Source organism: Lissotriton helveticus, chromosome 3_1 (genome assembly GCF_964261635.1).
Source record: "Lissotriton helveticus chromosome 3_1, aLisHel1.1, whole genome shotgun sequence".
NCBI classification, from domain to species: domain Eukaryota; kingdom Metazoa; phylum Chordata; class Amphibia; order Caudata; family Salamandridae; genus Lissotriton; species Lissotriton helveticus.
In genome coordinates this window covers 1,401,169,288-1,401,194,167 of record NC_136061.1, presented here as the reverse complement: position 1 = coordinate 1,401,194,167, position 24,880 = coordinate 1,401,169,288, and the positions used below count along the sequence as shown (strand labels likewise).

General features: G+C 51.2%; 1 protein-coding gene across 6 annotated transcripts in view; it reads right to left on the bottom strand.

The window, feature by feature from the left end:
- KALRN (kalirin RhoGEF kinase) overlaps positions 1–24,880 on the bottom strand; it is a 1,598,314-nt gene that overhangs the window by 622,832 nt on the left and 950,602 nt on the right. For all 6 annotated transcript variants that reach the window (XM_078682047.1, XM_078682045.1, XM_078682043.1 and 3 more), the window contains exon 12: positions 5,104–5,273. In XM_078682047.1, the coding sequence (XP_078538173.1) occupies positions 5,104–5,273 (170 nt within the window). The remainder of the gene's footprint in view (positions 1–5,103; positions 5,274–24,880) is intronic.

The window sequence follows — 24,880 nt, the reverse complement described above, 5'->3', positions numbered from 1 at the left end:
GGCGACAACAGCAGGCCAGAGCAGGAAAGAGCAGAGCACCACTCTGAGGAACAACCAGTGCAAACCAAGGCGAAAGCACCAAGTGACAGTAAAGCACTAGCAGGCCAGAGGAGCGAAGCCATAGCAAGAAAAGCGTAAGCACCACTCCATGGAACCACCTTGCAAGCCAGGTCGAGAGCCACCCTGGAGGCACACGCATGAGAAAGAGATGAGACAGAAAGAAAGAGAAAGAAAGTCTGCAACTACAACCACAAGGGAAAGGCCCACAAGCCCGGAACAGAGGAGCAACAGTAATCCATCTCCAGACTATACTGCCAAGAATGGCCATACCTCCTGAAAGGAGGAGGGGGAGGTTAAGGACAGGTAAAAGAACCCCCAACGAAGACGATCAGGAGGGGATCAGAACTCTAACAGATAGAAAGAGCCAAAGTAGACCCTCATGCTGAAGGGAAACCAACCGGATGGATGCCTGACCAGAGGAAAGGAAGAGGGCACCCATAGAAGACAAGACACCCAAAGGGAGGCGACAGCAGAAAACCCAAGCAGAGGGTCCTCGCAGAACGGGGAGGAAGGGTGGGTTGTGAAGGAATCTGCGGCTAGAATTGTCTCTACCAGATATATCATTACCGAAGATAAGTAACTTGTACATCTGATAGAGACTACTAGCCGCAGATTCCTTAACGTAGAATAGATACCCTAGCCATACCCAAAGGGGGGAGGGTCTGTGCGAGGGCCTCTCCAGCTTCAGATGAGCACAAGACCCCCAACAGGGGACCAGTCACGGGGACAGGAAAAAATAGCCCCGTCCACCACAACAGGGTTGAGTCACAGGCCCTGACCTGAAGAGAACCTCAGAATTGTGGAGGAACACCAGCCCCACAGGGGATGCGTCATAACGACAAAGAGACAACCCAGCCTCCTCCAACAGGAGAAGCAAGGGTAAAACGAAGGAGGCCAGACCACCTCAAGCCCAGTCACTAAACCAGGGACTTCCACCAGAAGCCCCAAGGTACAGACAATGCAGAGGATGAAGAGCCACCTACAGACTCCAAGGAGAAGGGGAAGAAGTACAGCAAAGCCCTCCACCGGGAAACAACCCAGTGAAGAGGGCCGCTGAGCCCCTCACAGCTCGAAGTCAAGACAGAACAGCGCCGCAACAAGAAGGCATGCGTTAGAAGAAGAACGAGATCTCACAACGGCCCAGGCCCAAGCCAAGGTCGCCGTCCACAGAACAGAAGAGCAGGTGAGGCAGCCAGCTGCTGACAACGCCACGAAACTAAACTCTCGGACCACGCCAGGCTCAGAACAAGGGGCAGGACTAGTAAACCGTCCCGAACAACCCCAAAAGGGGATCGCCCCGGACGGAACCAATCCACTATGTAGTGGAACCCCAGCCTCAAGCAGCGGACAAGACAGGGAGGGCTGCACCGCTAAAATGACAGACGGAAGAAGAAAGAGGAGATTGCACCCACGTCATACCGTGAAGCCACGGAGAGCAGAGGCTCAAAGGATGACCACACCTCTCCAGCACATGATAGGGATGTATAATAGCTACCACTACCCCACATAGAGCATTTTACATCCCAAGAACATGGGAACCCTCTTAGGATAAAATATCCGCAGCAGAGGACAAAGAGGACAACAAAGAAGACTCGCGGAGGAACCGCCAATCAGCCAAAAAGAATACACAGAAGGCCTAATCTCAGCCAAACAGACAAAACCCCAATCAAAAAGGGGCCGGACCAGCTGCCAACAGCACCAAAGTCCAACAAAAGGACCGGAAGGCACAATAATCACACAGAACACACACTACTGGGGCTACCCGCAACAAGGCCCAAGAACACAATGGAAGAACACCTCTCAAAACCAGAAAGACTCACCGGTCACTGAGGGGAGGGGGTTCGAGGGGGGGGGAAGGGGGTGGAGAAGGAGGAGGACGAAGCCCCGCCAGGAACCTCTGAATGGCAGAGTCCGCAGGGGCATGGAACACAAGAGTGCCATCAAAAGGAAGGTCCACCAACCGTTCCCGAACGTTATCCGGGAACACACTATCCCGTAGCCAGGCATATCGTCGAAGGGCCACAGAAGAAGTCATGGAACGACCAAGCACCTCTGAAATGTCCAGAGCGGAGTGAAGAATGAATGATGCCAGCTCCAGGCCATCCAACACATGGTGCCGCAGATCAACACAGACACCCTCCCGAGACACAGCAGGCATAAGGGACTCAGCCGAGTCCCACAAGAAAGAAGTGGCCCTAGTCAGGACACCAGAGTGTTAAGGGCCCGCAAGGCCACGCTGGTAGAGGCGAAGATATTGCGCCCCCAGGAATCTAACCAGCAGGCCTCCCATGACGGGGGAGACAACACCATTGGCAAGGAGGGAAAGGCAGTCTGTAGAAGAGGACCCCTGGTAGAAGGGTGAAGGGAAAGACAGACAGGGTCATGTGGCGCAGGGCAGTGTCGGTGCAGAAGTTGTTGGGGCACCGGGTCCCCCGTGACAGGACGCCCCCAAGCCCCAAAAGTGAAGTGTGGAGCGAAGCCTCGAAGGGAAGCAGCAGCTCCCGACCACCAGAACCCTGATGGAGGACCTCCAGAAGATGATCCGTGGAGAAACGGGCAGCTGGATCGCCCATGCGCAGGATACCCGCAGCCGTAGAAACAGCCCGACGAAGGCAGCACCCGCCTCCGTAGGGCCCCGCGGTGGGGAAAGCAGCTCCTCTGTGGGCGACGGCTGCAAGCTAAGGCGACCGTCCCCCAGTCCCACCAGAGGAAGGAAAGGCCAAGATCGGAAAGGGGGAAAAGGGGCCGAGGAATGGGGGACCTGAGGCGCCTCCGGCAAAGACTGCAGTCTCGGTGACGGCAAGTAGCCGACCTTAAACGACGCTGGGGAAAAAGCCACGACTTGCGACCCGTCTTGGGAGAAGACAAAACCATCAACTACTGAACCTCCGGGGAGGAGGGGGCGCCCGAAGACGAATCAGCAACCCGACGCCGGCCAGGTGCCGTATAGTCCACGACCGGGGATGGTCAAAGTCGACTGGCGCTGCAGGGGACGCCGGAACGACCTCCATCCCAATGTGCGGCACAGGAGACCCCGGCTGGGCCGGAGTCGTGGCGGCTAAAGAACGGCGCCTAAAAGGCGTCGACTCGACCCCCAACGAGGCAGCCGCCTGCAAGGAGGGACGAAGGGGGCTCGAGGACATGCCCCGACCTCTAGCCGGCCCCTGCGGCACCGCCAGGGCCAGCAACTGCCGGTGCCTGAGCGGTGTCACCTTGGACAAGGCTGCAGCCTGCCCAGAGGACCGAGGGAGACTAGGGGACACGCCCGAGCCCCGGCAACCTCATGCAACACCACAGGGACCCCCGAGAGGGTTTGCGGCGAGGCAGAGGCGCCGTGGTCCGAAGGAGGGAACCCTGAAGGATCGCACCCCAACGGCTCCACATCCTCCAAACCTGAAGCTGAACCGGTCGGCGCCAGAGCCACCGGAGACACCGCAGAGGTCCCCGAGCGCGGCAAGGGATCCACAGATGTCCCAGGAGGAGAAGGAGTAGCCAACGAGGCCTTCATCTGGGCTCTAGTCGTCGCGCGCCGGGAAACGGCGGATAGGGTGACGATGCACGGGTCAGCACCACCCGCAGAGAACCCACGGCCCCAACAGGTTGTGGACCGGCCCTTGGGGACAAACTGCGACACTTGCCAAGAGGTGAGCGATGCTCTTGCGGCCTGGGAGAAGGCCGATGTCGGAGACGCAGGCGGCGGTTCTTGAAACCATCCGCGGGGGACGGACGTGGTGACGATGCCGACCTGGACATGCGTGCAGAGAGGAGTTTCATCCGGCGCTCCCGCCGGGACTTCGGTTTCAGTTGCTGACACCCCTCACAGTCTTAGAGGTCATGGTGCTCTCCCAAACACCACATGCAGATGGAGTGAGGGTCTGTCGCCGACATCTGGCGTGCGCAAGATGAGCACGGTTTGAATTTCGAAGGCATTTGCACACTGTTCTCAAGAAAAACACCCAAGGCGAAAAAGGGAGGCAGGAAAACGGGGTGGGGCATATGTGACCTCGCTGACGTCACGTCCACAAAGGACGTCGGGCGGAGTGGCGTGGCACCACCCCCCCCGGTGCGCAGGGATGCTGGGCAACAAAGTTTTCCGGGTCCAGTCTCAAGCCTGGGGAATATTCTAGGTTAAGGAATCTGCGGCTAGTAGTCTCTATCAGATATGAGAAATTCTAAAGTTATAGTTTTAACTTTAAATTATAATTTACACCCCGGGCAAAAACTACTATATAGCCCTCCGAACTCCGTAGACAGTGTTGTGAACTCGCTAGTCTGACTACATAACTAGAACTCAAATGATCACACCTAATACATGAACTCTGTCCTTCACATCAGTGTGTTTTGTACCACCCTGCTTAGTCAACAGTTACTTCACTGGATGTGGTCGCTTGTGACGATATGCTTCAAGAGAACAACAGCACGCGCCAGTATGTCACGTGCAGCATAAACACGCTGCGTGCAAATGCCAGAACTAATACACAGCTCTTGCACGTGTGCGCAGTGCCTGGCGAAATATAATTTACATGCAACACATGATGACTCCTTTTGAAGGCAACACATGGGAAAGTGATCATCTCCGTGACAAGTTCAGTGCGGTGTAAACTGGCATGTGTTATCCACAGGAGCCTTTGTAATAGACTCCAAGAGAACAGCTGCTTGTAAAACGCACCAAACACCAGCCCTGGCCTGACTCAAGCAGATGCTTTTCAGTGTAAACAACTGGTTTAGTGATGTTAGCCAAAGCAATGGTTACCACTGACGGCACGCACATTAAGCCAAATGTCTAGAGCCCAGTCATCGCTGCAATGCAACTCTGCAGAAACCCCCCGTCTTTTTGAAACTATTCGCTATATACTGTAGGTAAAAGCATGCAAACATACATCATGCTATATGGCCAGACTATAATGAACTTCCTGTTCTTGTTATTAGCACAGTGACTTCACAATGACATGTCCCTACGGCTCATGACTGGATTAATGCCAACATGCATGATGCGATGGAGTGCCACTTAGGCGCTGTGGCCTTCCTGGAGGGAGAGGTTACCTGAGCTGCTGTATGAGATCCTCCCCTTCCTTGATGACGTTGAGGGTGGCATCGAGAGTGGCGGTCTGCTGCTGCTGGAACTGCTTGATCAGCTCCTGCACCGCGTCCACCGTGTCGGCGCACACGTCCTCCAGCAGCTCCTTCTGCAGGTCTTCCATCCAGGTCCAGAGCTGGGCAAGAGGAGACAAGGAAAGCAAGTCAGAGATGCCGGAGCCCGAGGAACCCTCTCAACGACCAATCCCGGGCTTGAAACCTCCGCGGAGCGGGAGGAAAGCACAAAATGTGGCGTTAGGACGACCAACATACCCTGCTTTCTGAAAAGTGGACCTGATGCAGGGTTCTACATCCTATGGGAAGCTTTTTGTAATGTTTGAAGACTAGCACGGGCTTCATTCTGATTTTACAGCAAACCAATACATTGAAATGTTGCACATTCTTTTACAGAAACATCCTATCAGACAACATTGAATTTATGAACCCCGTGACAACACTAACTTTGGTACACGCGAGGTAATTAATTAACTGTTTACCTTACGAACATGCTCACTAGACGTTCGCACTTCAGAAGAGGAAACAGAGGCTGCAGCTTCCAATAAAGCCAATGCTTGCTCATGACAGCGACATCTGCTTCTTGAAGGATGGGTGTCCTGCCCTATCGCCTCCTCAATGCCAAGGGGAGGAGCTCAGCTGCCCTGTGACCCCAACCCACATACTCAAGTGTCTAAGAGGGTATGCACTGCTGGTAATGCCTGCAGACTAAATGAGCGAAGAGGTGTCTGAATACACAGTGAGGGGAGGGATACACGAATAAACAAGGACACCACCGCGCACGACATACTACAACAAATAAGAATGAATCTGAATTTATGGGCGAATGAACGAATAATGATTCTCGTATTGTATACTTAGGGGAAGTAAATATTGAGTCCATAAAAGCATCAGAATGGCTGCATGAATGTATTAAAATGAAACCAAGTATAACACACATACATCTCTGGTTAATTAATGACTTAACTGAACAGAATCAATGTGCATCTGAATATTCGCAATAATGGATGAATGGCTGTCCTGAATACGTGCACACATTATTTCATGTATTGTTTGTGAAAGCAATGTTGGCGTGAAGAATTGAATAATACTTAAATAATGACTGTGGACGAATGAGTGCAAGGGAGTGAATTAAACATTGAAAACACTACCACACATTCCAAAACACTGATTTATGACTACATGAATATATGTATCAGTGAATGATTCATTCTCTAACTGCATTATTGATAGAGGGGATGAAAGTATGGTTGCAAGTTTCTTTAAATGCTTAAGTTGCTACAATGAATGAATGACTAGTATATTACTGTTGGTAAACATCATTATAAAGCAGCAATGGACCAGTGAGCACATCCTTGGGTTTAAGAAAGGCTAGATAATAATCACAGGATGAAAACGTACAAATGTGCAGAAAGAACTTTGCTAAGGGATTCGTAAACCTGTTACGGCTTGTCTGTGGTAGACACTGGTGTGAATCCAAAAACAACGTTTGTGTAGTAGTGCCCCTAAAAACATGGAAAAGAGGTAACTTGCCCAAGATCACACAATCCGGTCAAATGGGAAGCCAGCCTCACCGACCGGTTTCCTCGCGCCACAGTCGCCAACCCAGCCTCTGGACGACATACTGAAAGAATCCCTGGAAACCACTACAAAAGACTGAAAATCATCTCAAATCTGGAAATATTTGCGTGAAATGCTTAGCAGCGGATTCTTGGTAGGGAAGCAATGTTTGTCTGAATATCAAAGGAGTGAGCGACAAAGACCCAGTATGCAATCCCAGGTATCACACTTGTATCCCACAGCCCCACACTACCCAAGAACATCCGTCTGTGCCCCGCACTCCCCTCACTCTATGAACCCAGGACGCGTCTGACCAACAAAGAAGCCAGTCACAACATTGGGACGGCGACCTGTCTACCCCAGTTGGCTCAAGATATTGTCTGTCGGCTGATGCTCGGAAGAGGGGGATTTGCCTGTTGCCCGGCTGTCAGAATTTAGGTCATCCCTAGATCACAATGCCTGCTAATCCATGCCACTCAAGCGGCCCAGGGAAACCCTCGCACAAAGACCAAGCGGCAACTAATGAGGAGATGTTTCAGAAACAATATGCCAAAGGGTAAACAAAAAAAAAAAAGCTGGTCCATGATAATCGTCCATTCACACCCGCTGCGCTGTGTGCCGCCATTTTGATTGGAATGAACCCAATCCTGCCATGCATTTCTGAACAGGGCAGTGGGAATGCAGAGGGCTCCGTAGCGCTCTGATGGAGGGCTGCGCACACTTCTTCCACATGGTGGGAATGAGCAATTGAAGTAATATTTTTATTTCTAATTTCATGGCAATGTCTGTCCACAGAGTCATTCTTTTTGGCATCTATTGTGCAGCGTTCTGGTTAGATGAGCATCGGAATTCCGAGGGTTTCACGGTGAAAATGAATGGCCCTTCTCAAATCTGTGGATTAACTAACACTGTTCAAGAAGTTCAAACAAGGATTAAAGACAGTGGTAGCCCACGGCGTGGGATATAACGCAGTGTCTCGGTTTACACTTCCATCATATTAATACTGCAACCATATACAACAATGAATTCTTCTTAATAATAACTTTTTTAAGTAATCACAAAGATGGGTAATACCTTCCCACCATGAACCCCCTTTTTCTTTATCCTAATCCTAGCACAAACTCTTTTCCCCAAATGGCCAATCCACAATGTGCCACATCTGGATTCTGCACACTACATATAATCAAAGGCCCCTTCCTTTTTACTCCAGTAATCCTAATTTACATCCAGAGGTGTCTCTTCATCATATTCTGTTAAACCTAGGGTCGGTGGGCGTGGCCAAGCAACATGGCCGACAGGACGTGAGCTTCTAGGGCTACCAGCCAGCTTGTCGCAAAATCCTGCTAATATACTGCACCCGCGCGCTCTTGCCCGCCTTCAGACACCTGCGGGGGCTCCTGATGCTTTGGGGGCACTGTAAAAGATTTGTGGGCCCTTGAAGTGCGTCTTAGACGGAGGAACCTCTGAAGCGGGCCGCCCGGGCTGGAGCAGTCTACAGGCGGTCGCCCGGCCTGACGGGAGCCAGGCGAAGCCTCCGGGCATCGGGGGAGGCCCGAACGACGAGAGGCCTGGATTTAGTCGGCTACCCAGAGCAGAGGAAGGGGCAGTGAAATTGCCAGCTGCCCGTCACTGCGTCCCGCACAGTTGTCTAGAGAGGTAGGAGCCTCCAGAGCTTGCCCGGCGCGGCTTAGAAGGGCAATAAAACTGCCCACGGCTCGGAAGGGGCCCAGAATATCGACGGCAGAGGGGTTGTGGTGTGAGCGAGTAGGCGAGGTCTGCTAACCCCGCAAGGACATGCCCGGGACTGCTGGCAATCCCTGGTTGGACGGGCCACGATGAGGTGGGCAACCAGGGCCCCCGTCTGGGGATCGTGATGGCCCCCTGTCCGGGCTTCTGAACTCCACTGAAGGTGGAGTGTTCGCCAGAGATGGAGGAGCCTGTTGGAAGCCCCACTGTGGTCCTTCTAGTGGGCACCCCCTGCAGCTAGAGGGAGGGGGAAGAGACGTGACGGCAGCTGCAGGGACTCCAACTGAATGCGCGGGGGGACCCTGCAGAGGATTGGACCAGGGAGGGCCTAGCCTGCTGAGCCACCTCGGTCCTGTCCGGGCCTGCGCCTGAGGGTGACGCATCCGGGCTGAACTGAGATTGCGGGTGGCCCCCTCAGGGGGCAAGGGAGAAGCTGGGAGGAGTGCTCTGGGAACCCCTGTTTCGGCAACATACGAGGATCGCGAGGTGCACTGAAACCAAGGAGGGTCCTACCTCCTGGAGCACCTTGCTCCTGACCGGGCCTGGGGTGCCCACATGGTGGCAGCACCAAGGGTTCATCCATATGAAGACCTGATAGGGGGAATGTGCCCCAGTGATCTGTTGCGCAGGCAAGATGAGCCACAGAGTGGGTGGGACTCCACACACCAGTGAATCTGAGCTGTTGCACTGCCCGGACCTCAACGGACTTCACTTCTGGGCAATGGAAGGCCATCAAAGCTAGTGCTGAGGGGCCTGTGGAGCGACTGGGGTCTGTCTCATCCCGCCGGTTTTGGGAGTCGCGGAGAGCCGAGTAAGCCGATAGAAAGCTAGGAGACGGCCTGGTTGCCACTCCTGCGCTCAGGAGGAGACAAAGACTCGAGGTCAGGAGTAACTTTAAGAGTGGGTGTGAACTGAGAAAAGTACCTGAATATACCGGGAGTCTGCAAAATGGGGAAGGACAAGCCTGTCCTCGCGTCTAATCCCAACATGATTACCACCCAGCGCCTCCCTACGCAATGGATTACAAGACAGTTGTGCCGGATGGGGACAGTGAAGCTGGCAACGAGCCGTCTTGAGCAGAGATTCTGGCAGCCATCCAGGGGTCCAGAAATGCCCTGGAGTAGCAGATCGAGACTGCTTCAATAGATGATAATCTACTCAGGGCAGGGCTACGAGAGGTTGTGGATAAAGTATCCACAGCGGAGGGCGACATCGTACTATTCCAAGGCGAGGTGGCAGCCCTAAAGCAGCAGGTGACACAGTTGACCAACACCACAGGGGCACTGGAACATCGAGCTAAGGAGGCGGAGGGCCGGGCCTGCAGCAGCAACATCAGAGTCCTGGGGATACTGGAAAGTGCTGAGGAGGACAAAACTGAACGCTTCCTTGAACACTGGATACACACCAAGCTATGCCCCAGGGGGCTCTCAGAGGTGTTTGTGGTAGAAAGGGCGCACAGGGCGTTGGTCCCCAAGCTGTCCCGGGGGCCCATCCCAGGGCCATAAATGCTAAAATCCAAACTACTGGGAAAGAGATTGCATCCTTCGGGCTGCCCAGGAGGCCTCAGACTTAACCTACAACAATGCCAAGCTTTCAGTGTACCCCCGATTACACCAAACAGGTCCAGAAGCAGAGGAAATTGTTCCTTGGAGTGAAACAGAAGCTTCAGGAGTTGCACCTGCAATATATGTTGCTTTACCCTGCTAAACTGAAAGTGATCTCACAGGGAAGGCCCACTTCTTCAAATCACCAGAGGAAGTGTGCTAGTGGTTGGAAATCTGAGGGGACGCTCTCCCGCCCCAGGGAGCGGAGGAGACCCAAACAGAACGGGGATCCAGACCCACGAGGACTTGGAGAGGCCGACACAGGAACCGTTCAACAGACAGCGACCCGCAGGAGCGACACGGTGGGTAACGATGGAACCATGCAGGTGGAGAACCCGGCTCAGGTGACTCCCCACCACAGATATCGATGGGGAATTCTGAACCGAAACTGGTGCCTGATGCCATTCTTCAATAAAAGAAGTGATTCCGGAGACTGTCATGGACTCAATACTTTCTCCCCCGGAACTGGGCTGACAGTCATGCCTTGCTACACTGGGACTTCCGGCTGGTAGGCAAACATAGCATACCTAAGGCATACTCAGCTGCACAAGCAGCGGGAGGGGAAGGGGGGAGAGGAGAGGCACCTCAGGGAGGGATAGGGGTTAGGGGTCTACAAGTATCCTGTTGGCACAGGGGGCGCACGGAGAAGCCGTAGACCTGGGGTGGCGGTGCCTATCCCAGGGTGGAGGCCGCACAATCTGCATACTGATACTAGCGGTTGGGCCAGGCCGGGAGCCTGAAATTGTTTGGGGGAAGTTCTACGGCCACGTTCTGGCACAAGCAATGGGGGGGGCATACACGCATAAACTGTTGCAGCTCATTTGCCGGTGGGTGGGGGGTGATATTGGGGGTTGTTTGCATCATGTGTTTATATGTTAGTGAAACAGCATACAGTAGGTAGGCCAATCACGCATGCGAGAAAGCAGGGACACATCAACACAGTACATCACAGGGACAATGAGAACTAAGATTATGAGATGGAATGTGAGAGGTTTGGGCACATGCACTAAGTGTTAAAGGGTCCTTTCATTCCTCCGGAGACACCATATATCGGTGGCATTTCTGCAGGAAACCCACCTCGCAGAGGCAGGAGCCCAGAGGCTGGCAAAAAATTGGAGGGGACAGATTTTTCATTCATCATACGCTACGTATGCCAGGGGGGTACTAGTCTGGGTGGCCCCGGGGACTCTGTTCGTCTTGCAATACATGGATGCCTACATTAATGAAAGATACATTCCCCAGCTAGATGGGAGGGTAGTAGCAATAATAAATACATATATGCCCCAAATGTGGGCAACCCAGATTTTTTCCAGGCACTTCAAGAAGTCTTGGTGTCCGAATTAGAGGTGCCTCCTATATGGGTGGGTGATTTCAACTGTGTTTGACCCAAACATTGGTAGGCACCCACCTCGTAGAGGGACACAGCCAAAGATGACGGAGATACAGAGAGGTCATGGGGAACCTAGGGGCACAGGACATTTGCCGACAGATACACCACACCCAGAAGTAATATACCTGCTACTGCCCCACATACAACACCCACAGCAGACTGGACAGGGTGCTGATAGCGAACCTGGATCCTGATGTGTCCATTAACATGACCCATCAGGCCCGGTTCCTCTCAGACCACTCGATCGCTTGCATGCTCAGGTGGGGTTCCCTGGTCCAACGCCAGAGTGCCTGGAGGTTGCAGTCGGAGAACCTGGATTACCCGCTGGGTAAGCAAAACATAGAGGGATCATTGAAGGATTATATCACAGTGAACTGGGAGGGGGAGGCTTTGTCTAGGGTCACAAAATGGAGGCCCTAAAAGCTGTGGTGAGAGGAACCTGCATTATCTTGACATGTGGGGTTCACAAGCAACGCCAGCGGGACCTGAGGGAAGAGGAGGCGGCCTTACTAGAAGCACAGACCCGGGACCGCTCTGATCCCCTAGTTAGGACTGGTGAATGTGAAGTACAGACACACATATGCGATATCTGGGACAGGCTTACCAAATATACTCTTAGCCCATACCAACAGTGCCTACACAGGGATGGGGACAAATCAGGCCGTTTACTAGCATGGATCCTCAGAAGAGAACAAATCCCGGACACAATAGTGGCGCTGCGCATGCCTGCAGGCATAATGGTCCACTCCGAGGCAGAGATACTGCAGACCCTCCAGTCTCACCTTCAGTTAGTTTATACAGCAGACCCGACGGTGTGTGAGCAAGCTTATCTTCCCTACCTACAGACCTTAACCCTGAAGACACTTCCCGAGCAGGCAAGGAAGGACTTAGGTGCTCTGGTATCCATTGAGGAAGTACAGTCGCAACTACAGCAGCTCCCGGGAGCCAGGTCCCCGGGTGGAGACTGTTTTCCCCCCAGAGTTTTATAGGGCTTTCACGGGCATGTTGTCCCGAGCCCTCTTCCAGGCAAATGAGGAGGCCTTTTAGAAGGGTATCCTCCCACCTGTTATGAGACAGGGCGAAATATGCATGATCCTGAAGCCGGAAGGGGGCAGTTGCAACTCCTCATCATACCGCCCAATCACCATGATAAATACGGACACAAAAACACTGTGTAAACTGTTAATTTCCTGCCTGGGGCCACGCATGCCGTACCTTGTACATGAGGACCAATGCAGCTTCATACTGGATCGTAATACAGCAGTGAACCTATGCCAACTAAACCACATTATGCATGAAGTGAGAGACAGAGAGGAAGAGCTGGTACTCATGTCTTTAGACCTGACTAAGGCCTTTGACACAGTAGACTGGGGGCACCTCCTGCAGGATCTCAGGTCGGTGGGGATGGAACCTAAATTCTGCCGGTGGGTCCAAACATTGTACAGTAAACCGAGTGCTTGGGTAGGAATGACGTTGGCTCGCTCTGAGGAGTTGGAGCTGGGACAAGGCATCCACCAGGGGTGCCCGTCTCGCCCCTATTATTCGCCTTAGCTATTGAACCGCTGGTGGTACAAGTAAGAGCAGAACTAGACCAGTGAGGTGTCCGGGTGGGGACACAAATCCTGTTATCTCCTTATTCGCAGATGATGCGCTCACCTTTTTGGCATGCTCCAGGGTAGCCATCCCCGAACTGCTGCGCCAATTGGGCAGGTTCGGGGAGGTCAATGGACAGACTCAACCGCAATAAGTCACTGATCTTCCCGTTGGCGGGCATTGTGGCGGTGCCTCTGGGGACCTCCCAGATTCAGGGCTTAGATGGGAACGGGTAGGCTTTAGGTATCTGGGGGTCCAGATTGCGATGACGGATGCGCAAGCAATCGCTCTGAACCTAGACAGGACACTAACGACACTGCAGAGTTCTGTGAAGTTCTGGAACACCCTACCGTTGTCCTTAATGGGCTGGCTAGCTATTTCAAAGATGGTAATGCTCCCCAGGTGCCTTTATGCGCTCCAGAACTCGCTCACCCCAAACCGGACCAGAGTATTCAAGCAACTGAACATAATCCTGATTTCACTACTGTGGGCGGGGAAGAGGAGTAGAGTAGCCCTTAATATCTTGACAAGTAGATATGATGAAGGTGGACTGGAAGGCCCACGATTTGATTTATACTACTATGCCATCCAACTACAGCACACGGTGCGTTGGCTGGCGGTAGGTGATAATTAGGAAAAGCGACGGCTGGCGGGTAGCGCAGACCAGGTAGCCCTCCTGAGAGTGCTGATGAAGGGTAGTGCGGTGAAGGGAGAATTACCCTATCTAGTGCGACACATTGTGAGCATTTGGCAGCGTTTTGTGGAGCAGGTGCTACGCAGAGCGCCATTTTATAGAGAGCTTCCGATCTGCATCCTTGCCCCCTCAGAGAGATGGAAATGCACTTGTCATTTCTGGCCTGAAGGGATGGCGGCAGTGAGGTCCTCACAGACCTATTCCCGAATGGGACTTTTATAACATATGAACAGGCAAGTGAGGGCTTTGCCCTTGGGACGGGTCACTATTTACAATATAGGGAACTCCAGGAAGTAGCCACGGTCACCTGGCCACAATACCCGGAAATTCGACAACCAACACATACCTTCGATGTACTGCTCACATGCGAAACAGGTTGCAGGATGATATCCCTCCTTCACAATGCCATGAAGCAGGACTCTACTGCACCATCACCACGGTCAAGGGCGGCCTGGGAGAGAGACCTCAACACACAACTAGATGAGAGGGCCTGGGCGGCCATTAGCGATCTTACACACACAGTTTCCTGTAACGATTGGTTCAAACAGACACATTACAATTATTTACACCGTACTTACCTTACACCTGTGAATCGGAGGCGTATCTCCCACAACAAGGATGGTAAATGCCCTTTGTGCGCCGTGGAGGACGCAGACTTTCTCCACCTGGCGTGGGAATGCCCTGATGTGAGACAGTTTTGGACAGGGGTGGCTGACAGGGTACGCGCAGTCACAAGTCTTCCGATAAAGGAGGAACCACTGCAATGCCTACTGGCCCATATAAGCAGGCCAAAAAAAACGGACACTGCCCTATAAGTTACTGCAATTGATGTTGGTTTTGGCTAGACGGAGGGTGGCCATAACGCGGATGGAGCAGAGGCGCCCAGAGGTAACAGTTTGGCTCAGAGATATCAGAGAGTGGGCGTTAACCGAGGAAACGCACATGAAGCTGACACATAAGGATGAACGCTTACAGGCAGACCTAATGGAATGGAGAGAACTAAGCAGTGCAGTGCTATTAGCGGGAGCTGAATGGTCAGAGCGAAAAAGATCTGAGAGCCGGGTGAGTGATACGGGCGGGGAGGAGCACCACGAGAGTGAGGGACTGGGAGTCTAGCTGTTACAAGTACACGTCCCGAGGCGAAATAATCTAAACTGCAGTCCTGCATGTAACTGTAATGTAAACCCGCACCTCTGTGGAATTCAAGAGACGTTGTGTGTACCCTAGCATTACAACTCCATTTTCAAGGGGGCTACATTTTGCTGTATGCTGTGATGTTGATGTTCTAATGTCATGTAAAAATGAAAAGTAAAGCTTATAAAAAAAAGCTTATAAAAAAATAACCTAGGATCACTCTAGAAACCAAGCAGTGACTCCATACCTGTTAGTCGTACCTCCTGTCCTTCGACCACCACGTTCCACTAAAAACTTTTTACACATTTCTATTTAATGCACCAGCCCGCTCATCACCTCATAATGTTTACAAACCTTTGAGAACACTTTCTCCCACGTCTCCATCTCTCCCAAGTCTCAAGTTCTGGGTATCATAAGACATTAGTGAAATGGTTATCTTCCTGTCTCACCAATATTTCACTTGGTCCATACTAGTTTTATGCAAGCTCTTTCAGATTTCTCAAAGAATCCCCCAATGTTCGGTCTTGCTCCCTTCATCTTCTCACTATGTGAAATCATCTCCGTCTTTGAATTCACCCACCACCTTTTTTAGAGGGCACGCATATATATTCATCTCTCCACTTCTTCTCAGGCTTGTATTAAACAACAGATTGCATTCTGACATCAGATGCTAAACACTCACCAACTGACTCATACCAAGTTCTACAACATCATAGATGGTCTCCCTTCCCTTCTTTACTACACAAATAGTCATTTTGTGCTTATACACGACTCTACTTCTTACCTTTACTGTAATAACTTTCAAGATCATCCCCATCCGTTACCAACTAGCAAGCATCTGAAAGATCTACATAAGCCCCCTTGTCATACAGCCAAATCAACATATATTGGGAACTAATGCAACATACCACTTCATGATGTTCCATTTTACTCCTTCCGGATCTCCAAAAAAGACCTAATGTTCCGTTCCATCCCCTGTTCAGCATCCCAAACGCCCTTCTTGATGGCTATGACACAATCATCACCAACAACCAAGAAATAGAGGTAAAGTACCACCTTCTAAACAAGACCCAATGTATTAAAAGACACAAGATACATAAAACAAAGTAGTCTGAGCATCACTGTGATGTAAGAAAAAGTATGGAGCAAGAAGGATCCCTCAATACGAGCATGGGACCATATGGGCACAAATCCAGGAGTAAAACTTACAGAAGAGGTTCTGGTACAGAAAAATTAACAAGGTTTGTGGAAAGAAGTGTCACAGTGTGCTTGACTATTTGTGCTCAACTTGGGAACACATGCACAAATACTCGGCTTTTCGTCATAGGATATTTTCTTGAACACTGTCCAGATTAAGAGAAAGCAACGCGAATGGTGTGGCGGAGTCTCTGGGAAGGGGTCTTCCATCCATATATTACTGCGGGTTCACAAATGAACTGAACTGATTGGTGCTTATCCGGATCGGAGGCCAAACAGCTGCTGTGTGCACACTCACGTTTCTCATTAGTGAACTAAATCTCCTGTTCAGAAGCACTTGCGACCATGCAGCTGCCTCTTATAGGGGGCCCTTTGAATGGAGAGAAGACACCTTTCCCAAGAAAAGGCTGTTGTCTCTGTTTTGGGGGAATAGACAATTATGTTTTGATTTGACATGGTTTATTTTTGTCGTTAGAGGTAAAAGGATGAATGGATTGATGGATGGTAAAATGCCATTTTTACAAAAAAAGGGGGTTTGACCTAATAATACACCTGCATCTAGGCAAAAGAAGACCAGGCAAAAGCAAAAATAATGCAGCGGAATAATTTCTCATTGATGGATTAATTCAGGTTTCCATTACTATAGAAATGAATATGCTACTTACCAGTATGCATCTGTTCTTGGCATGTAGGGCTGCTAACATTCATATCTTAGCATTAGATCGCCGCCTAGTGTTGGGTCCGGATGATCGCACATTGTTGTCCTGGAAGAGTCTTCGAAGTATCCTGAGATAGGTGGCTCCTCCCCTGGACTACAGTGCGCATGGGCATCGGCTCTATCCCCAGATTGTTTTTCGCCATTGTGGCAGAAGATGGAGTGAAAAGTGTAAAGGATGTCCATGCTAATGACTGAATACAATAGTATATCTGCAGCTGCAACAGGCACCGGGGAGGAGGGTGGGCGATATGAATGTTAGCAGCCCTACATGCCAAGAACAGATGCATTCTGGTAAGTAGCATATTCAGTTCGAGGCATGTGGGCTGCTAAATTCATATCTTAGCATAGAATACATAGCAGTCCCTCCATCAGCGGCGGTTGCCCGTGCCAGCTGCAGAAACCTGAAAGAGTGTCTTGAGAACAGCCTGTCCTACAGCAGCTTGCTGCTTGGAATGTACATCAACACAGTAGTGTTTGGTAAAGGTATGTGGTGTAACCCACGTGGCTGCTCTGCAAATGTCCTCTAAAGGAATGTTCCCTAGGAAAGCCATGGATGCCCCCAATTTGCGTGTGGAGTGCGCCCTTGGGGGTATCGTTAGAGTGCGCTTGGCCTTTTGATAACATATTTGGATGCACTTAACAATCCACCTGGCTATTCCTGCTTTGGAAATAGGGTTGCCTTTGTGTTGTGGTGCGAAGGCAACAAAAAGTTGTTTTGTCTTTCTAAAGGGTTGTGTCCTGTCTATGTAGTACATCAACGCCCTCCGTACATCTAAGGTATGGAGCATTCTTTCCGCTACCGTTTGTGGGTTTTGGAAGAATGCCGGCAAGTCAATAGTTTGGTTGAGATGAAACTGTGACACCACCTTCGGAAGGAATTTGGGGTTAGTGCGTAGCACTACCCTATTTGGATGAATCTGAATGAAAGGCTCTTGGATTGTGAGCGCTTGTAGCTCACTAACACGCCTCAGTGACGTAATAGCTATTAGGAAAGCTACTTTCCACGTTAGGAACTGGAGTTCACACAAGTGCAGTGGCTCAAAAGGTGGTCCCATCAGTCTGGTGAGGACCACATTGAGGTTCCACACCGGAGCTGGTGGTGTTCTTGGGGGAATGACTCGTTTCAGACCTTCAAGGAAAGCTTTAATGGCAGGCACTCTGAAGACAGAGAGATGCTGCCTGTTTTGAAGATAAGCCGCTATGGCGGATAGATGTATCCGAATGGAAGTGTACGCTAGATTGCACTTGTAAAGATGCAACAGATAGCAAATGATGTCAGGGATAGATGCATCTAGCGGGTTGATGTCATTGGCTGTACAGTAAATGGCAAAACGCTTCCATTTCGCAGCATAGCATGCTCTGGTAGTTGGCTTCCTTGCCTCCTTGATGATGTCCATGCATTCCGGAGGTAGGTTAAGGTATCCAAACTCTAGGACTTCAGGAGCCAGATCGCCAGGTTGAGCTGTTGCGGATCTGGATGCTGAATTTCTCCATGGTTCTGCATCAAAAGTCTGGGCGTGAGGCGCAGTCTTTGATGCGGCACCACCGAGAGTTCGAGGAACGTGGTGTACCATGCTTGGCGCGCCCACGTTGGAGCAACTAGGATGAGAGTCATCGCGTGCTGCCTTAGCTTTCTTGCCACCAGCGGTATCAGAGGGGCTGGCGGAAAAGCGTACGCAAATCTGCCTGACCAGTTCATCCATATCACATTCCCCTGCGACTGTGGGTGAGGGAACCTGGCGGCAAAGTGTTGGCATTTTGCGTTTTCTTTTGTGGCAAACAGGTCTATCTCCGGATGACCCCACTGCTGGAAGTACGGGTGGAGGACAGATGGGTGTATCTCCCACTCGTGCATTTGATGGCTGTACCTGCTGAGCAGATCCGCCATCTGATTGTCCTTTCCCGGGAGGTGTTCCGCCATGAGGAAAATGTTCCTCTGAATGGCCCACTTCCACATGCTCTGAGCCAGATGAGACAGCTGTGGCGAGTGGGTGCCTCCCTGCTTTTGAATGTAGTACATCGCGGTCATGTTGTCCGTCCGGACTAACACTACCTTGTTGCACAGATGTACAATGAAGGACTTGATCGCCATGAAGATTGCCATCAGTTCCAGATAATTGATGTGCATCCTCTGTTGTTGCGTCGTCCATAGTCCCTGCACCGTGTAAGTGAGCAGATGAGCTCCCCATCCCTGGAGAGATGCGTCCGTCGTCAGGATAATCTGTGGCACTGGCTCCTGGAACAGTCGGCCCTTGCAAAGGTTGTGTGGAGTCCACCAATGCAGAGAGTCGTATGCCCGACTGGTAACCAACACTAGGTCTGTCAATTGTCCCTGAGCCTGTGTCCACTGATTTGCTAAGCACTCCTGGAGCGGGCGCATATGTAACCGTGCGTGAGGGACTATGAAGATGCAGGAGGCCATCATGCCTATCAACTGCATGAACACTCTCGATGGAAGTGAGTGTTGTGGTCTGAACTTCTGGATTAGAGACTGCATGCTGTCTATCCTGACTTGGTTTGGTTGAGCCATGGCCGTCAGGGTATTGATCGTCGCACCTAGAAACTGCCGGACATGTGCCGGCTGAAGATGCGACTTTGGGTAGTTCAACGAGAAACCTAGATTGTGAAGGAGGTGAATGGTGGTCGACATGTCCGCGGCGCACTGTCGTTCCGACTTGGCTTGAACGAGCCAGTCGTCCAGGTAGGGGTAGACATGGATGTTCTGCCTCCTGAGATGCGCTGCTACTGTCGCCAGACACTTGGTAAACACCCTTGGGGCTGTGGTGACTCCGAAGGGTAGGACCTTGAACTGGTAATGCTTGCCTTGAATAGTGAACCTGAGGTAATTCCTGTGGGACGGGTGCAGTGGAATGTGGAAATAAGCATCCTTGAGATCTAAGGTTGCTAAGAAGTCCCCTTGGTTTAACAAGGGAAGAATCTGTTGCAGTGTAAGCATATGGAAATGTTCTGATAGTATGTACAGGTTGAGGGGACGTAGATCTAGAATGGGTCTGAGAGATCCGTCCTTCTTTGGAATAAGGAAGTACAGGGAATATACCCCTGTGCCCTCCTCCTCCACCGGCACGAGCTCGATTGCGCCTTTTTGCAGCATCGCCACTACTTCCTGCTGCAATAAGTGCAAATGCTCTGCGGACATAGGCCGTTGCCTTGGTGGAATGTTGGGTGGAGTGGACTTTAACTCTAGACAATAACCGTACTGGACAAGTTGTAGCACCCACCTGTCTGTGGTGATGTTTCTCCAGACGGGCAGGAACTGCTGCAGTCTCCCCCCGACAGGTGTTAAGTGGTCGGGGGGCAGTGACAGAGAGTCACTGTTTGCTTGGGGTAGAGGAGCGGGAGTTGTTGTTTGCTCTGCCGCGACCTCTGTTGCTGTTATTTCTGTAACCTCCCTTGTTCTGTTTTGTGAACGAGGATTGTGCTCCACCTCTTGAGAATTGCGATTGTTGACCCATTTGTCCTCTGGTGACTCCACGTGCACCTGAGCGACGAAAATTATTGCCACGAAACTGTTGTGATTGTAGGGCCCCCATAGATTTAGCAGTTTCCGTGTCCTTCTTTATCTTTTCGAGGGTGGTGTCAACATCTGGACCAAACAGTCTATCAGGATTGACTGGCTGATTAAGTATGGTTGTCTGAATATCAGGTTTAAACCCTGATATGCGGAGCCAAGCTTGTCGTCTCAGCATGACGCTAGTGTTGATCGCCCTAGCTGCTGTGTCTGCGGCGTCAAGTGCACACTTGATGGCTGCGTTGGAGATCAGTTTCCCTTCCTCTATAAGCAGTTTGGTGCCTTCTTGAAACTTTGGAGGCAGGTGTTGTACAATCTGCTCTAGGGTGTCGTAATGCGCCCTATCGTAACGAGCTAAGAGTGCTTGTGTATTTGCAATACGCCAAAAGTTTGCAGCTTGTGCCGCCACTCTTTTGCCCCCTGCCTCTAGCACTTTGGACTCCTTGTCTGGGGGAGGAGCTTCGCCCGTTGTCTGGGAGTTGGCCCGTTTCCTGGCATTTGCGACCACAAGAGAGTCTAGTGGCAACTGTCCCCGAATGTATGCAGGGTCTGCAGGTGCTGGTCTGTACTTTTTCTCGATACGTGGATTGACCACTCTCGCTCTGGTAGGTTCTTTAAAGATGTCAGCTGCATGCTTGAGGACTCCCTTGAGCATAGGCAGCGTTTTCACAGTTCTTTCAGAGACTGAAAAAGTGTCAAAGAGAAAGTCCTCTTCTACTGGGTCAGCATGCATGTCCACATCATGATTAGCAGCTGCCCTCTCAATGAGTGCATGAAAACCTGCAGAATCCTCTGTTGGGGATGCACGTGCACTGAAAGGCTGTGGGTCTTGCCCCACACTTTGGGTGCCTTGGTCACCAATGTCATCATATGCATCTGGATGTGCATCTGGTTCATTGATGGGGAAGGTGTATTGGTCCTCCTCATCATATCCCTCACCCTCAGAGTGTTCTGGTGAGGGAGTAGGGCTTCTTCTTGGAGGAGGCTGGATAGGTTCTATGAGGTCAGAAGCGTCCTGAGGAACCCTTTTTTTCTTTAGTGGGATGACATAGGAGTCCAGAGGCTCAGAAGTAATCCTCCTTTTGTATAGGGTTAATTTGCCAGTGTTGGCGTCGATGAAATGCTCAGAATCGTCCTCTGATTCGAGTTCTCGACCTGAAGGTACCCCCGCCGTAGAAGAATCCGACTTCTTTGGCGTCGATTTCGTCGAAAAGGCCTTCGGAGCCTCTTTCGGCGGCAGAAGGAAGAGAAGCTTACTCTTAGGCTTTGCCGGAGTGTCCTTCGGCGTCTGAGGCGACGGTAACGGAGCCGACGTAGCAGCGGCCTTGTCCCTGATTCTCTGCAGCGAAGCGGCGATGGGGGACACTTCACTTACAGTGGCTTTTGGCGCTGACGAGGATGTCTTGACCTTCCCCTCGGATCCGACGTCATGGTGGCCTTTTGGAGTCTTGGACGCCGATGCAGTTGCCGCCGACCCAGAGTCCTTGGATCGATGCGCAGATGTGCCAGCCGTCGATCCGTGTGCTTGTGTCGCCTCCGACTCCACTACGCGACCGACGGACGGAGTCCCAGTCGGAACCGTGCCGCTGGCCTTGGCGAGCTTAGACGGTGTCGCAGCGGTTGATCTGTGCCGACCACCCTTCTTAGAGGATCCCTCCTCTGGCGCCGACTTTGACCCCGTGGAATCGACCGACTTCTTCGACTTCTGTGGACCGGAGGTCGACGGAGCCGATGCGGCGGCGGGTGCAGTAGCTTTCTGTTGGCCGGCCGCCATTTTAGGGACGCTCGAGTCCTTAAGTTTCGGTTTCGTTTTCGGGTCGGCCATTTTAGGCGTAGTCGATACCGTCGGTTTCGGTTTCGATCCGGCCTGCCCAGCAAGTATGTCCGTGGCCGGGCCTGAAGGCGGGGCCGTGGCTTGCGGTACGGGGTCTTGGGTAAGGCCAACTGGCGATCCCGTGACCCGATCGTGATCTTCGAAACCTTCGGGGCATAGCTCGTCCCCTGAGCTATCTGCCGCGGCCCCATAAATCTCTTCAACGTCCCCTACCTCGTCGACGTATTCAAGGCCTTGATCCACGACTCCGTCGTCGTCTTCCGGATCCGCCTCGACCTCCGTTTCGGGTGGGGATATTTGGAGATGATGACCCTGTTCATCTTCTTCTTGGTCGCCGAAGATGTTTTCTGGATCCGGGGCCGCTTGTCTGGCCTCCAGGCGCACCGCGCGCCGAAGCTTGAGAGTCTTTTTCGACCTGAATTGAGCGCAAGCCTTACACTTGCCGTCGTCATGGTCCGGTGAAAGGCATTTGTTACAGACCGGGTGCAGGTCTATATGTGGGTACTTGGACCCACAGAGCGGACAGTACTTAAACGGACTCCGCTCCATGCTGGAAAGTCGTGGTCGTGTCGCGATGAGAAGGCCTCGATGTCCGAAGAGTGAAAAAACTCAGCTGAATCCGACTCCAAGAGTAGGAAGAACTCGAGACCGTGCGCAAACAATACCGACGCTATAAATCCAAGGCCTTTTGGCCTTAAAAAGTTAGTTTTACTCGGTTCCGACAGAGAGAAGTCGAGACCGCATCCGAACCCAATGGCGGAAAAAAACAATCTGGGGATGGAGCCGATGCCCATGCGCACTGTAGTCCAGGGGAGGAGCCACCTATCTCAGGATACTTCGAAGACTCTTCCAGGACAACAATGTGCGATCATCCGGACCCAACACTAGGCGGCGATCTAATGCTAAGATATGAATTTAGCAGCCCACATGCCTCGAACTAACTGTTGTATCTATTCCGCTGAATAATTTTTGCTTTTGCCTGGATGGTAATGCCATAGCTGCCTTTCTTTTTTGGCACGACTCTGGATTCTCCGTTACCACTAGACAGAGAGTGGAAGACACAAAGACAAGGCCCTGGCTGCCCCTGTGGTGAAGGAGGCACAGTAAGTACCTGGAGCATGGCAAGGGTTGAGAAACACAAAGGAATGGGTGTTACATGTTAGTATATATGCCAGCGGAAGTGATAGAGTGGAGCAAGAATGGGCGTATGTATCACTAGTGTAGAAGGTGCTCTGGCAACAGAGACCAGGAATATGACGAGCCTGTTGCATCCCAATTCTGGCTGCCTTTCAGTGTCAAGGGGGGGGACGGGGGGGGGGGGTTATCGTCCTTGCCTGGTCTGGCATTGGCATGCTTAACCGCATCGATGCGGCGGCTTTTCCCGCTGTACGCGGCAATTTTAAAATTACCGCGTTACATGACGAGCTCAGCTCATCATGAGCGCACAGCAGGTTACGCTCATGACGAGCTGAGCTCGTCATCAGCCTGGAAGGGGTTAATATGCCAGCCACAGGGCAGGGGAATGGGCGGAGCCCAGTGCCTTCAATAGAAATCTACAAGTGCAGGTGCTGCCTATCCAGAGATCTTCTTTGCTCCTGAGAAGTGGGAGCAAAAAACCGCAAAGGAAAATATTTTAACATTGTAAAGACTAGGGGTTATAGAGGTATACCTTGTGGCAGAAATAAACTGAAATAAATCATGGCGTGCCAAAGATGTATGCATCGTTTTAGACGAGGGTCTCCAGGTGGCTTTTACACTAGTAACAAGTTCATTTCTATAACCTCCTTGACTAAGGTAACAGTGTCCAGGTGAAATATCCAACTACAACTAAACTATGGACAAATGTAACCGCTTTCCAGAAGGGACTATCTGATGAAATGTATAGATTTCCATCTAAAGGTTTTGCAGGGTAGAAGTGTTCCTAGAAATCGCTATTTGTGTGAATGTGCCGAATATCTTTTGTTGCAGCAGCAATCTATAAAGCAAAACACTTCTTTACAAATGAAGGAAGGTGTGCAGATCTCAATCTGGTATCCATGGGTCATTTGTGCCCAAAAAATTCATTTTAGAAAGAAATCTGATGCTCCTCCAGAATATCTGTCTAACTACCAGCCTATCTCCCTGTTACCCTATCTGAGTAAACTTCTGGAGAAACACGTTAATAAATACCACTCAGAATTCATGGAAGTAACAGGAGGCTTTAACCCCTCACAGTCCGGTTTTCGTCTCAAGTTCAGCATGGAGTCAGTACTTATTGCAGTCACAGACAACCTTAGGCACTTCCTGGACAATGGACAGGCAGCATTATTGGTGCTGCTGGATCTGTCAGCAGCGTTTGACATGATATCCCATTCCATCCTACTAACTAGATTAAGAAATGCTGGTATCCAAAAGCTTGCCTTTCAATGGGTGTCAAACTTCCTATCACATCGTACCCAAACTGTCAATCTCAGCACCTTCCACTCCCCAACATTAGAGTTGACTAAAGGTGTGTCCCAGGGATCCTGCCTTAGTCCCACACTGTTTAACATTTATGTGGCTCCCTTTGCAGATCTCCTTAGGAATCTGGGCTTCATCCCCATTTCATACGCTGATGACACCCAGATCCTAATAGCATTGACAAAAATTCTATCAATGCTCAGTCTGCCTTCTCTGAAGGTATGACAGCCATCTCGGACTGGATGAGGAACAACTTCCTTAATCTCAATTCAAGTAAAACCGAAATTATGC